At 33.2% G+C, this 13684-nt stretch overlaps 1 protein-coding gene across 1 annotated transcript; it reads right to left on the bottom strand.

Annotated features, from left to right (window-relative positions):
* Nucleotides 1–6172: 6172 nt before the first annotated feature.
* Nucleotides 6173–9038, bottom strand: LOC136274288 (neuronal acetylcholine receptor subunit beta-2-like). Its single transcript, XM_066080727.1, has one exon. The coding sequence runs from the start codon at nt 9020–9022 to the stop codon at nt 7811–7813; it is 1212 nt and encodes a 403-aa protein (XP_065936799.1). The 5' UTR covers nt 9023–9038; the 3' UTR covers nt 6173–7810.
* Between the last annotated feature and the right edge of the window lie 4646 nt (nt 9039–13684).

Here is a 13684-nt window from a genome sequence, read left to right on the forward strand (position 1 = left end):
AATATTGCGTTAAAATTATGCGCGAAGTCATTGAGCTATGGTAGGATAATAATTGCATGTTGTTTCATATCATTTCGCAGAGTTTTAATCAAGAATAACATTTTTAGCATTATTTTACTGATTAGATGAAACAGTCATTATCATTCTTCTTTTTTTTTACACATTTTTTTGTTTGTTATTTTTTACACCATATGATTGTTCCGGAAAAAATAATGAAAATATCTCAACAAGAAGTTCTTGACAACTAATAACAGAATATTTTGGTTCATGTGTAATCAGACATGCTAAGTTGGTTCAAATTATCATCCATGTATAAATAACACTTTTATTACAAATGAGTTTCGTTTGGAAAAATTAATAATTTTGCAAAATATAGATTTCTTATTCAACGTTGCAACTAAAATACCTGGTTTATAAAACATGAGGATCTAACCTACCATTGGCCTGATTCTTTCTTTAAAAATTCCAGGCGGTCTAAGGAAAGTCTGTCTTACAAAGTCTATCAAAGTCTATCCTCATGGCAGCTTCCCGGGAAAACCTCCAGAGTCATAGGAATAGACATGTAGAACAATTAAAATTTATTTTAAAAAGATCTTTTATTGGACATAAAAAAGCGGGATGGCCCCTTAATTTAGGGGCCAAAACGTCTCTATAGTATTTTTCTCATAGCACTTTACTGAGAAAAATTTTGTAATATATTTAAGTAATAAAAATATTCATCTTACACATATAAAACTATACATTAAAAAAATTTATCATGCGTTACGTAATTAGGGGTTTAAAGGGGCCAGAAGTCCAAAACTTCGATCAATTATATCTCAAAAAGGACAAATATTTTGAGAAACAATATAGAATAAAAGATGCTTAGAATGATGTTTTAAACATTATTCAATTATAAAAGTGTCGTTATTTTCCCCAATAAGGAGATAAGGGGTCAGTCCTTAAAATGTCCTATCCCCAAAAAGGTAACGAATTTCTAAACGCTTGTTGAATAAAATATGTTTAATATCAAAAGACCTTTCATATGATGTCAGGAAAAAGAGGCTGGGCCTTTATTTAAGGGACCAAAGGGGCTTTAAAGTCTTTCTTCCATAGCACTTTACTGAGAAATATTTTGTAATATGTTTAAGAAGCAAACATGTTCATCTTACACATATTGAACTATACATCATAAAAACTTTATCATGCGTTACGTATTTAGGGGTTTTAAGGGGCCAGGAGTTCAAAATCTCGATCAATTATATCTCAAAAAGGACAAATATTTTGAAAAGCAATATGGAATAATAAAAGCTTAGCATGATGCTCTAGTCAATATTCAACCATCGAAATTTTGTCATATGATCCCAATTATGAGATTAGCGGTCAGTCCCTAAAACAGTCTTTACAAAAGACCGGTAACAAATTTTTAAACACTTGTTGAAAAAAATATTTTAATATCAAAAGACCTTCCATTTGATATCAAGAAAAAGGGCTGGTCCCTCAAATTAGGGACCAAAAGAGCTCTAAAAGATTTAATCCATAGAACTTCACTGAGAAATATTTTGTTATATGTTTAGGAAGCAAAAATGTTTATCTCACATTTATTTAACAGTAAATTATAATTATTTTATCATGCGTTCCGTAATTAGGGGTTTTAAGTTACCTGGCTCCGGGATCATGAAACTGTCTTAAATTTGTTAGAATTTTGTCTTAAATGTAAGATTTAGACCTAGTTAAGATTGCTTACTTAAGTGGATCACAAAACGATCTAAGAAAAAATTAAGGTAAGATTTGTCTTAGCTTAAACTTCATAGTAACTCACGCGATTTTAGACCGAATTTGTTAAAAGTGGAACTCTTCTTCGTTTAAAGATTCCTGTCGGCTGCATCGTAAACATTATTATATACAACAAAGTTGAAAAATTATATTTAAAAGATGCTTCAGACAAATATTAGCATAGTTTCTAACTGGATAACATGTCAGTCATTATACAGACGTGTTTACACACTTTCACTTTAACAAAGGGAAATAACTTCAATAGCAAGTCCACAAAGGGAAAAACCTAGACTATAAATAGAAAACCCGAGGACGAGGGAGCCGCCTTCTTTGCTGATCATTTCTTCATAAAAATCCAACTAGTGTCGCCATTTTGAACTTACTAAGTAACATTCTATATACTTAAGTCTGCATAATAGCAGTCTTAAGATTTGAGACAATATTTCAGACTTAACCGTACATTTTTGTAAGTCATTTTTTTGTGATCCACTTTAAGAACAATCTTAAAATTTAAGTGCAAATTTATTGACTTAAGTCTGATTTAAGATTTAAGACAGTTTCATGATCCCGGAGCCAGAAATCCAAAACTTTGATAACGTATCTCAAACAGAACATTATTTTGAAAATCAATATAGAATAAAAATGCTGAGAATGATATTCCTAACAATATTCAACCATCAAAATTTTGTTACGTTGTCCCGATAAGGAGATAAAGGTTCAAATATCAAAGTCAATGTCATATTACCTTCAAAAAATCGCACGGAAGACCTCCTCGTTGCTCGCAACGAGATCATGTTTAGTTTAATATTATTTTTGTTAAAATATATATTGCGTCAGTGTTGAAAGAAATAATTGAATGGAGAAAATTGTAACGTAATGGGTTGTCCCAAAGAATTAACAAGCCCACTTTTAAGGATCTTTATTTGATCTGAAAAAATTCGGGGATTTAACCCTGTAATAGATTTAATAGATATCGAGCAATGTCAACAAATGTGTTTCAGGATGAAAAAATACAAATATACATACAGGTATAGTACATTGCTGCTCAGATTTCACTAATTAAACTCTTTGCAAAGAATGATAAATGGTCACAATATCTATTATTTTTCCAAGTTAAGTAAGAGTTACTCTCCTTGATCGCAATTTACCAAAATAAAAATGTAGAAATATGATTAAGGCTATAAAATATCAGTAGCCACTAGCATGAATAACTGAATAATGATACATGTAACTTTGTAAGCGCATAAGAAATATGGAATTATAGGAATAGTATTTTGTTTCTAATTGTATATATGTAAAATATAAATAAAGCGTAGCATGGTGATGCTGAGGATAGTGTGGATGATGAAAATTGAATAATGCATTGTTATTCGTTTTGCATTAACGTCTTTTTACGCTTTCCGCCGCCAATAATGTAAGTGGCCTTCTAGTTATTACCATGAATGATTATTTCTTAATTGACCTTTGTCCTGGGACATTCAGTAATAAATAACATAAACTTTACCATCGTTAGTCTCCTTTCCTGACCTCTTAAGGTTCAACGTCATCCTCACTCATCATCCAAAATAGAAACATTTATTGAGCAACTTCTAGGAGAAATGAGGCGTTTCTTTATATCTGGTGACAATAAGAATATTATGGTGCTTCTGATGGTTATTAAAGCACTTTATTAAATTTACGATCGGTAAAATATGAACGGTTGATATCCAAAATATGCATCATCAGAACAATTCAAAACATTATCAATCAATATTTTGTCGATGTAGAACGCATGTGATTATTTTTTGTGCGCTATAGATAATATGTCATGCCCAAGAGATAATAAAGGTATATAGGTATAACACAATAAGCTCGAGATAATTGCATGCGCAGGTATGTTTTGTGCACGAGATATCTACATGTACTAGTGTATTAAAACTAGGTAGAGCGAAGATTCAAACAATCATTGCTATCAAAGCGAATATTAGGTTGTACTGTATGGTGGATAACACATGCATAGATACATCTATTCAGAAGGCAGGTATACCAGGGCTCTATGGATGGGTGGAACACAAAGGTTATATAAAGTATATCATTAAAGAGACAAGGGAAAGAATGAAGAACTTTGCAGCAGGTTTGACCCTGCAAGGCAGCGCCTATGTATCTGACCACCACAAGCTGACTGAGTCGGCAATGGATCTGTACCATATAATATGTATTACGGTGCGACCGTTGGGGCGAGCGCAGCATGTGATAAAATAATGAATTATGATAAAACAATAAAAATAAAACTAGCGACGTAAAGTAAATGAATTTGAATGCAGAATAAAATAAACACGCCTATTTTTTCCAGTAAATTTTCATCATTAATAATTCATAAGATTTTGTTTTCTATTTATATATAGAATTTATCTCGGATAAATTTAAATGTTGTTGAATAATAAAGATTTTAACATAATGTACATTACAGTTTATTTCCTCTTTTCTTGCAGCAGACATTTTTCTTAAACTTACATAAAAAAAATTGACTTATCACAGAGTCCCCCCTCCCTCGTTTAAAAAAAATCAAAGGACTATGTGCGGTATGGTCAAATATCTGCCCCCGATTTCAACCAATTTTTAAATAGTATCGTATAAAAATAAAATCTTCACAAATCATTGTATAGAGGATGCCTATAACGTTAATCTTGATTTTAGTCATCATTACTCATTCGCTGTTTATCTATGACGTCACCCAAATGACCTAATTCCCGCAAATTTGCAAAAAATAGAAAATATTCTCATTTTTGCTCTATATCTTGCATTCGGAAATATAGAGCGCAGGTCTGCTCAAGTGCGATTTTAACACATGTTTTTCTTCAGATAGTTACACACATTATACTAAAAAATGGTACTTGAGCAAGCCTGCGCTCGACGTTTCCCAGTCGAAAAATCATCGGAAAACACCCATATTTTGCTACAAAACATCAATTTATCAAAATGATGCAATCTTCATGACGTCATTTCTACATTATGACGTCACTGTGGTGATAACCTTTTACACCTTTATTTCTTTCTAAAACTTTGATTTTGGGGGCAAAAAATGCATAAAACCGCACATAGTCCTTTACGTATAAAAAAAACTTGCTGATCATATAAGGAAAATGGATTCCCCGGGAGCATGAAATAAATGGAAGTGAAAATAAAGACACTATTGAGCAGCTAAAGAGGTAAAGGCATACTACGCACTCCTAATTCTTCACCCGGATTAGAATTTTCCTGACTTTGAGAATTTTTTTCTTTTTGCTTGCGAAGAATTTTTGAATGATGTTCCCACGCCCCCTTTTAAAAAAGATTCCTGGAAATTACCGTAAATATAGTGAATAAAATAAATGTGAGCATTCATCCAAATAAGAGCAAGTTACAGCTGTTTCCTATCTTTGAAGAAATGTCCCCATTCGTTAGCTCTGCAAGATTTTGAGAAGATTTTGGTATTTATATTTCAGCAGATTTACAATAACTACTTAGAGTAATTTCCCCTTATTGTGACGTCAAAGTTCACGTCGGTCAAGTGTCGTCTGTCTCTTTGAAAACACCCTAAAAAAATAACTCCGCGAAATATACTGTCTTGTTTACTTAAAAGCATTATGTTCTTGAAATTACATAATTTATCTGTTTCTCAAATTAGTTTTACTTTGATTCTCGCGAGATGGTATCCAGTCTAGTGAGATCGTCCGACATTGAGGAATTGCATTGTGGGTCGAAATTTACTGACGCCGAAAATTTCTGTCGGATCAATGTGTAAGAAATCCATTGTGACGTCACTCGAAAGGACGATAACTCCGTTAGCCTTATGTAATGGAATTTGCGTTGTGTCGGCAGTATATTTACAATGCATGTACAAAGTCTTTTATCTTGTTCTCGTGAGAGTGTAAAATGGGACACCATGATTACAGGGAACTACTGGGATGATTAAAACAAGGCATTACTGGTCCGATTTACTGACGCCAAAAAAAATCCGTTGAATGAATGTGCAAATAGTCCGAATTTTCTATTCACACACGCCTTGCCGGTAGAGCTCGCTTCGCTTAAAGAGATTGTGAAGAGCTGCTTTTGAGGAATACAAATATGTTCCACTGTTGACGAGTTTAAACCAAATTCAAAAAAAAAAGTTCAGAAAGGGGTGGTCAGAGGATCCAGAATCTCTCATATTATGTTTTTAATACGAATGTAAATGTTGGCCAGGACTGCAGAAAGGGAGGCAAGAGGGCCAAACATGTTCTAAGGGATTTACAACACCAATCAGAGGCTTCACGAAAAACATCACAATGACACGAACGGCCAATATAAGGCAGGTATGATATATCAGAACTGGGAAATAGCGTCACCTTGACAAGTTTGCAAATTCAAGCCACAACAAGAGGCCCATGGGCCACAAATCGCTCACCTGAACAATAGTCCTTGTATCATTTTAATTATTTCGAAAGGGTTTATTATGAAGTGAACCCTGAATAAATATTGTAAAACTCATATATTTCAAGATTTTGCCATATATTAAACAATACATAAAAAGAAGAAACAATTTTATCTTTTGCATGTTTTTATTCATAGTTATTTTACACATCAAATGAGATTGAATTTTAAGCTCTAAAATACCCATTTGCAGTAAAAAATCCCATTTCACTGAAAAAATTGAAAAATATTCGTTAAATAATTAAAAGATGATATTGGCATCTGTTTTGTATTTCAATCATTAAAAGCTTCTTTATCGATTCATCAAATAAAAATATTGCAGGTGTGATGAGGACATTAGGCATGTTAGATTTTGCAATGTCATCGATCATCTGTCTTATAGACTAAACTAAAAAAACCATGGAAAGTCTATATATAGTTGACTTATCAAGTCAAAGTCTATCAATGATTCCTACTTTTTTTCCATAACCATTTTTATATTTTGTTCCTTTATCTTTCCTAACTCTGTGTTTGTGAATCAAAACTTCGTAAAAACCAAGATCCACACCTTTTTGAAGTTGTTTGAATTTATGATCTTTGATTCCGATCACTTGGAGCCCGATATGTGAGTAATTGATGTCGGGATCGACATTCCAAAAAAAACAAAAAACTAGTCGATAAACATACACATTTATTTCCAGATAATTTAACTATAATACACTTATCATGGAAATTTCTTTTTTCTTTTTTTTTGAATACTTCTTTTAATGAAAAAATGTTTTAAACAATTTAGAATCTGCACTATCTTAGAATGATTGCATAGTAATCTGACAAACTGTAGCATTGTAATTCTTAAAAAGAAGAGTTTAAATACATTTTCCCATTATATAAGTCTATGTTAAACTTTGAACATATTTTGGAACCGTACGTAGTATTAGTCCGGGGATCACGGTTTTCACAATTTAGAATCAACACTATCTTAGGGTACTTGTATAGTAATCTCACTAATTTTAGCACTGTAGTCCTTGAGGATACATTTTTTAAAACATTTTCCCTCATACATGTATATTTCTATGTTATAAATTGGTCTTTTTAAATCAACTTTGAACCCCTCTTGGGACCCCAGTATTGACCTGAGGATCCCGATTTTTACAATTTAGAATTTTCACTATATATACAAGCTTTGGTGTAAATATTGCACATATTTTGTGCAGTGGTTCTTAAGAAGAAGATTTTTTAAGACACCCACCCAATTTTCGCAATTTCGCAATTATCTCCCTTTTAAAAAGGGTTGTCCCCTTTATTTTAACAATTTAGAATCCCCTTCCCATAAGGATGCTTTGTAGCAAGTTTGGTTAAATTTGGCTCAGTGGTTCTAGAGAAGAAGTCAAAAGCGGGAAAAGTTTACAGACGGACGGACGACGGACAACAGGTGATCAGAAAAGCTTACTTGAACCTTCGGTTTAGGTGAGCTAAAAAACTAGAACAATGTCTTGCATTCAAGAAAGGGTGTTGCAGGGCAACTTAAGAAGAAAGTTAAAACGATGAGATCCCATTAATAATACATGTAAAATGAATTTTAAACACAATTTTGCATACACGCATACATATAATCACCGATCTTCAAGATAAATTTTGTATTTTATTAGTTCTTAAGAATAGTCATTATGGTAATAGTACTTATGCAATAAACGAAAATATAAATCCAAAACATCACAAAATCAATGGCGGACGATACCTCATTCCAGGTATATGTTATTGGATCATCATATGTCTTCATGTCCTGAATCTCCTTGTTTTGTTCATATACTGGGGTAGCTTTATCCTTACATGATACTTTGGCTTTAAACTTTTTACAAAATGCGGCTTTAACTAGAAGTTTGAATGGTGTATATACTTTCTGCTGCTCAGATTTATGGCGAAGCCGCAGTTGTACCGCTGAAATGACGAGTGCTATTCCTCCCATAAAGATTTGAATCTGTAGGTATTTTGATAGATACGGCGTGCTGTCAGAGTTGGCCGGTAGTTCAGAGCTTATGATTGTCAAGAAGACGATGAAACCTAAAGCTACAGTTACACAGTAGGACATCTTCTCTCCGGCGTCGGCTGGAATGATGAAAACCAAAATGTTCAATACACCTAGAAACAGAATCGGTGTGACAAGATTTTCGACGTAAAAACCAGGTTTTCGCTTCAGATTTAGGGTATATGTTACTATACTGTTGGATCCAGAATTGTCGATGTTTTGTGACGTTGACGTGATTTTCCAAACTTTGTTGACTTTGTAGTCATCCATTTCAACACTACTGCTTGATGAACTCAGTGTTACCTGGTATGTATAGTGTGACCACATAGTGAACTGAATATTGCATGTCTGTGTATCGAATGGAAAATACGTAACGTCAATGGAACACTGTGACTGAAACACTTGATAAGGTTTCCAAGAAAGAGTTCCATCGAATGCGAGTACTACGTAATAAAAAGAGCCGCCTAGTTCTTTGAACTCGGTAAAACCATTTTTCAAGACAAAGTCCGGCTTCCACACCCAGTTTTGTGGCAACGTTAGTTTGTTTATCCGAAATTGGGTTCTGTCCCAGGTGAGGAACTCGTCCTTCCATGAAAGCGTCAGGTACGCCGTGGTGACGAGTTTCTCCTCCAGTTCGTCTAGCTTGTTTATACTCAGCAAGTTAAAAGACACTTTCAGGTCCGTCGGAGACACTTGGTTTGAGGCCGGTCTTAAGCTTTTGTCGTAGGCATTTGTGGCAAATATGTATTTTGTCAAATTCTTGACTTCATCCGCGGTAAAGGCCAACGAGAATGGTTGAAACAGGACCAGAAAGGACACAACATGCAGCATTTTGCCCCGTTTAGGTATTCACCTCATTACAACTGCTCAACTATCTAGTTTGGCCTCCCAATTGATTTGTTAAGTGCTTAATAGGTTTGAAATCCGCAAACAAAAGAAAACAGTAATGAGTTTATTGATAATCAATTTCTCTAAAGTTGATTAAAATGTTTTCATAGATTGACTAGCTTAATGATTCATTTTGTTTTCACAAAGCATTTATCTTTACTATGAACAATTACTTGACGGGGGGAAATTATTGACGTACATCTTAAAACCTTGTTTCCTTTTTTGGTTGCAATAGGTAGATCGTACTGACCTTTATGATGTATGAGCAAATCCGTTCTGTTGTAAATGTATTTATTATTGAAGATTAAAATTTAAATTAAAATAAAAAATAAAAAATAAAATTCTCTACAAATTAATATTTAATCAATATATTTTTCATCGTTGAAGCGAACAAAATAACCTGTTAATGTAGGTGTTCTTTTTTATGTCATCGACTAGAAACGCATATATAGGCTTTAAAGCGACAGTGCACACAGAATGCTTTATACAATTAACATCAATGCAAACATAAAAATAAGCATTGAAAACGCGTGGTATTTAATTTTTTCTGCCCAGCCTAGCTGTATTCTAGGACCGACGACATTCAACAATAAGCATTCAATTAAGCATTGAATGGCTGCTTTTTTTTTTAGATGTCATCGGCCATATAACGGTGCAGACAAATTGAATATCGCGCGTTAGTGAAGTAAGATAATTTGTTTGCACTGCTTGCACCCCTGCGAATGTGTTCGGAAAGTTTTCTTTATCGTTGTAAAGTATGTAATAAATTCAGATATGTTCGAATGTGAGTACAGGAAACTCCCCCGAGATTTGTTCAGTTCCTGTGAAATTTCGAGCAGAAGTATAAGTGTTCATGTAATCTCAAAATACATAAGTTCTGGTCGTTTTTTATATCATATCCTACTTTGAGTTATATTAAAACATGAAAAGATATAGCTGCAATAATGAAGCCCTCTCCCGATTTTTAAAAAAAAATTTATTTTTTTTTTTTTGGGGGGGGAGGGTTACAACTCCATAGGATCTCCGTAACGGTGCAAGTGCGGGAGTGATTCACTCCCGCAACGATTTCGTCTCAAATCGTTTATAAATGACAATAACATTTGCATTTCTTTCCTGAACTCAAACGTTATAGATGTCTATGGCATAAAATAATCCAAAAATATCAAGTATAGTCCATATATCGGTTATTTTTCGTGTATGTCAACAACGAAAGTTGAATTTGTCCGCCATGTTTACTGACCTTGACCGGTTTTATTTTGGGACAGCCAATTATAATTCAGGAGCAGATCTTGAACTGAATATAGGAATTCCCCTATTTTAAACATAATTAACGCGGTAAATATGAATTTTCCATTATATACCATTTCCTTAAATTATGTTTTAGTGATATAACGAGGTAAGATCTATTATTTACTCTGACATTCACGTTATCAAGCCCATCAAAACTCCAAGCGTACATCCCATAAAATCACGCGAGAACTGTCATGGCTGCTGAAAAAGACGACTGGTAAACATGCTGATGTGTTGTATCTGGTTTTGTTTTATATACAGTTAATTTGTTCAACCTGAATTAAAAATCATTCTATCTAAAGGAAGTCAAATATAAAAGTCAGCCGCATTAAAAAAACAATTTTGTGGAATTGTAGCCCTCTCCGGTAAACATCAGATATAGAAAATCGGAGAGGGCTAGATTATTGCAGCTAGAAAAGATATGTCTCATTGTATCATCTAGCGGTTATTTAACCTAACTAATAATATTCAGAAAACAGTTATCGTTCGTGTTCAACCACTCTACCCTGGTTGAAAATATCAACATTGGGTTGCCTAATAAAATCATAGCCATGTTTGATGCTTTTGGTGTACATAACCGTGCTTTTTATATAATGAATGTGTGTCTGTTTCGGAAAAAAAAACTTACTATATCGAACCCATTTCAAGGAACATTCTGCATAAAACAGTATTGTCTGTTCAGTATTGATGCCATTTCTAGGTCAGGCACGGATCGAAAATTAATCCTAAGGAAAGGACCGCTTTTTATAATGTTAATTGTTGCAAGAGCAGAAAACCCTATATTTTCTATTGTCACATTTATTACTAGAACTCAATTTATCCACCAATCAATGGAGATATTGTTTAATATTAATAAACGTCTAGATTTTATGTTTGACTACAAGTACCTAGATTCCAGGAAATAGACTATAAACACGAGGCACGATTTTTACTGCGAAACTGAAAAGGTCAAATTAAACCACGTTGTCTAAATTTAAATGACAATAACATTCGCATGGGTGGCTTGGTTTGTCAAAGGATCGACGACATCCAAAAATAATCACCCCATACTTATTAAACTATTCCGTTTCCAACAGAAGACCTCATTGTTTTTGTTCGGTTACTTCTTCCCTATTATTTTTTTTTTCTTACAAATTTTGTGCACGCAAGTTCTCCTTCTAGACTCCTCCTAAACGACAAAAGATATCAAATTCAAATTTTTAGGAATTGTAGATGAATAATTGTAGGTTTGTCTAAAGTGAATCATTTATGTCTGGCGCAAAAGGCACAAAAGCTCGCCTGGACCCAAAGATTGAGATATAAAAAATGAAGTGATTTTTCTCGGTTTTCTTATTGGGTCATTTTTATCCAAAATATTTTGATAAGACATGTAGAACAATAAAATTCTTTTTTACAGGATCTTTTATTTGACATTAAGAAAAAGAGGCTGTCCTCTCAATTTACGGGCCAAAATGTCTTTGAGGTCTTTTTTCCATGACACATTACTGAGAAATATTGTGAAATATGTTTAAGAAGCAAAAATGTTTATTTTCAATTTATCTAACTATACATTATAAAAAATCATGCGTTACGTAATCAGTGGTTTTAAGGGACGAGAAGTCCAAAATATTGATCAACTATATCACAAAAATAACAAACATTTTGAAAACAATATAAAAGATGCTAATAATGATGTTCTTAACAATATTCAACCATTATAATTTCGTTTGTGGCCCCGATAAGGATATAAGGGACCAGCCCCTAAAAAGTTCTTTCCCAAATGCTCAAGAACGGTAACAAATTTCTAAACATTTATTTAGCAAAACATATTTAATATCAAAAGACTTTTTATTTGACATTATTAAAAAGGGACTGGCCCCTCATTTTAGGGGCTCAAGAAGCCAAAATATTCTTACATTTATTTAACTATACATAATTAAAAAATCCATGCTTTACGTAATTAGGGGTTCTAAGGGACCAGAGGTTCAAAATTACGATCACTTATATTTCAAAAAGGACAAATATTTTGGAAAGCAATATAGAATAAAAGATCCCTATAATGATGTTCCAAACAAAATTCAACCATTATAATATCATTTTGTGGCCCGATAATGATATAAGGGCCAGCCTCTAAAACGTTTTTTCCCAAATAGCCCAAGAACGGTAACAAATTGAACAAAATATATTTCATATAAAAAAAACCCATTATTTGACATGAAGAAAAAGGGGCTTGCCCCCTCAATTTAGGGGCCAAAAGGGCTCTGAAGTCTTTCATCGATAGCACTTTACTGAGACATTAGTGAGTTATAGGGTCGGCTCCTAGAATATTTCTTTCCCATGTATATAATTTCTAAACACTTGTTGAACAAATATTGAACAAAATCTGTTTAGTTTTAAATTCCCTTTCATTTAATACCAAGAAAAAGGGGCCCACCTGTAATGTACCAATACAATATAATATTTTTCTCGTGTGCAACGTAATTAAGGGTTTTTAGCAGTTAGGATATCAAGACTTTGATTACCTATATCTCGTAAAGGAAAAATATTTTGATAAGCAGTATAGAAGAAAAGATGTACAAAATGATCTACTGAACAGTATTCAAGCATCAACATTTCGTTAAACAGTCCAATAGAAGGAGATCAGGGATCGGCCCTTACAAAAACTCTATCTCAGATATCTATAAACAGTAACGAATGTCTTAATATTTGATGAACAAAATCTGTTTAGTTTTAAATTTCCTTTCATTTAATATCAAAAAAAAGGAGCTGGCCCCTTAAATTGGGGACATTCCAAATATCTTAAGAATAGAATCAAATTTTTAAACACTTGTTGTATAAATGTGTTAAGGATAATAATTTTCTTTATTTGGTATAGAAAAATTGGGATGGTCCCTCAATTTGGAACAAAGAGGGACCTAAATGTTTTCAACCAGAGTGCTTACAACGGAAATAAAATAGTCTCTGTCCTAAGAATGAAGACGTCTTTCTTTTATTTTCAAATCATGTGTAGCTGTTAAAAAGCAACGTCAAGGTCATACATCTATCTCAAGTTCTTAAATCGGACGGAAGACCTCCTCGTTGCTCGCAACGAGGTCGTGTCTAGTATATTTTTATTTTCATACTGATGTCTATTTGTATGAATATTGTTTATTGCCGCTATATAGCCATTATTTGCGCTCTTAGTCAGGAATACGAAACATGCATGAAACAGCCATATTTACATGTTATTTAGTTAGCTTACGCAACAACAAAATATAGTGCCAAAATCTTTCTGGAGAAAAATATACATATTTTTTTTTTTTTGGGGGGGGGGGTAGATATATAATAATGATTGTT

This window comes from Magallana gigas, chromosome 4 (genome assembly GCF_963853765.1).
Source record: "Magallana gigas chromosome 4, xbMagGiga1.1, whole genome shotgun sequence".
NCBI classification, from domain to species: domain Eukaryota; kingdom Metazoa; phylum Mollusca; class Bivalvia; order Ostreida; family Ostreidae; genus Magallana; species Magallana gigas.

Coding starts and splice junctions, on each gene's coding strand:
- LOC136274288 (XM_066080727.1), bottom strand. CDS start 9,022: ATGCTGCATGTTGTGTCCTTTCTGGTCCTGTTTCAACCATTCTCGTTG.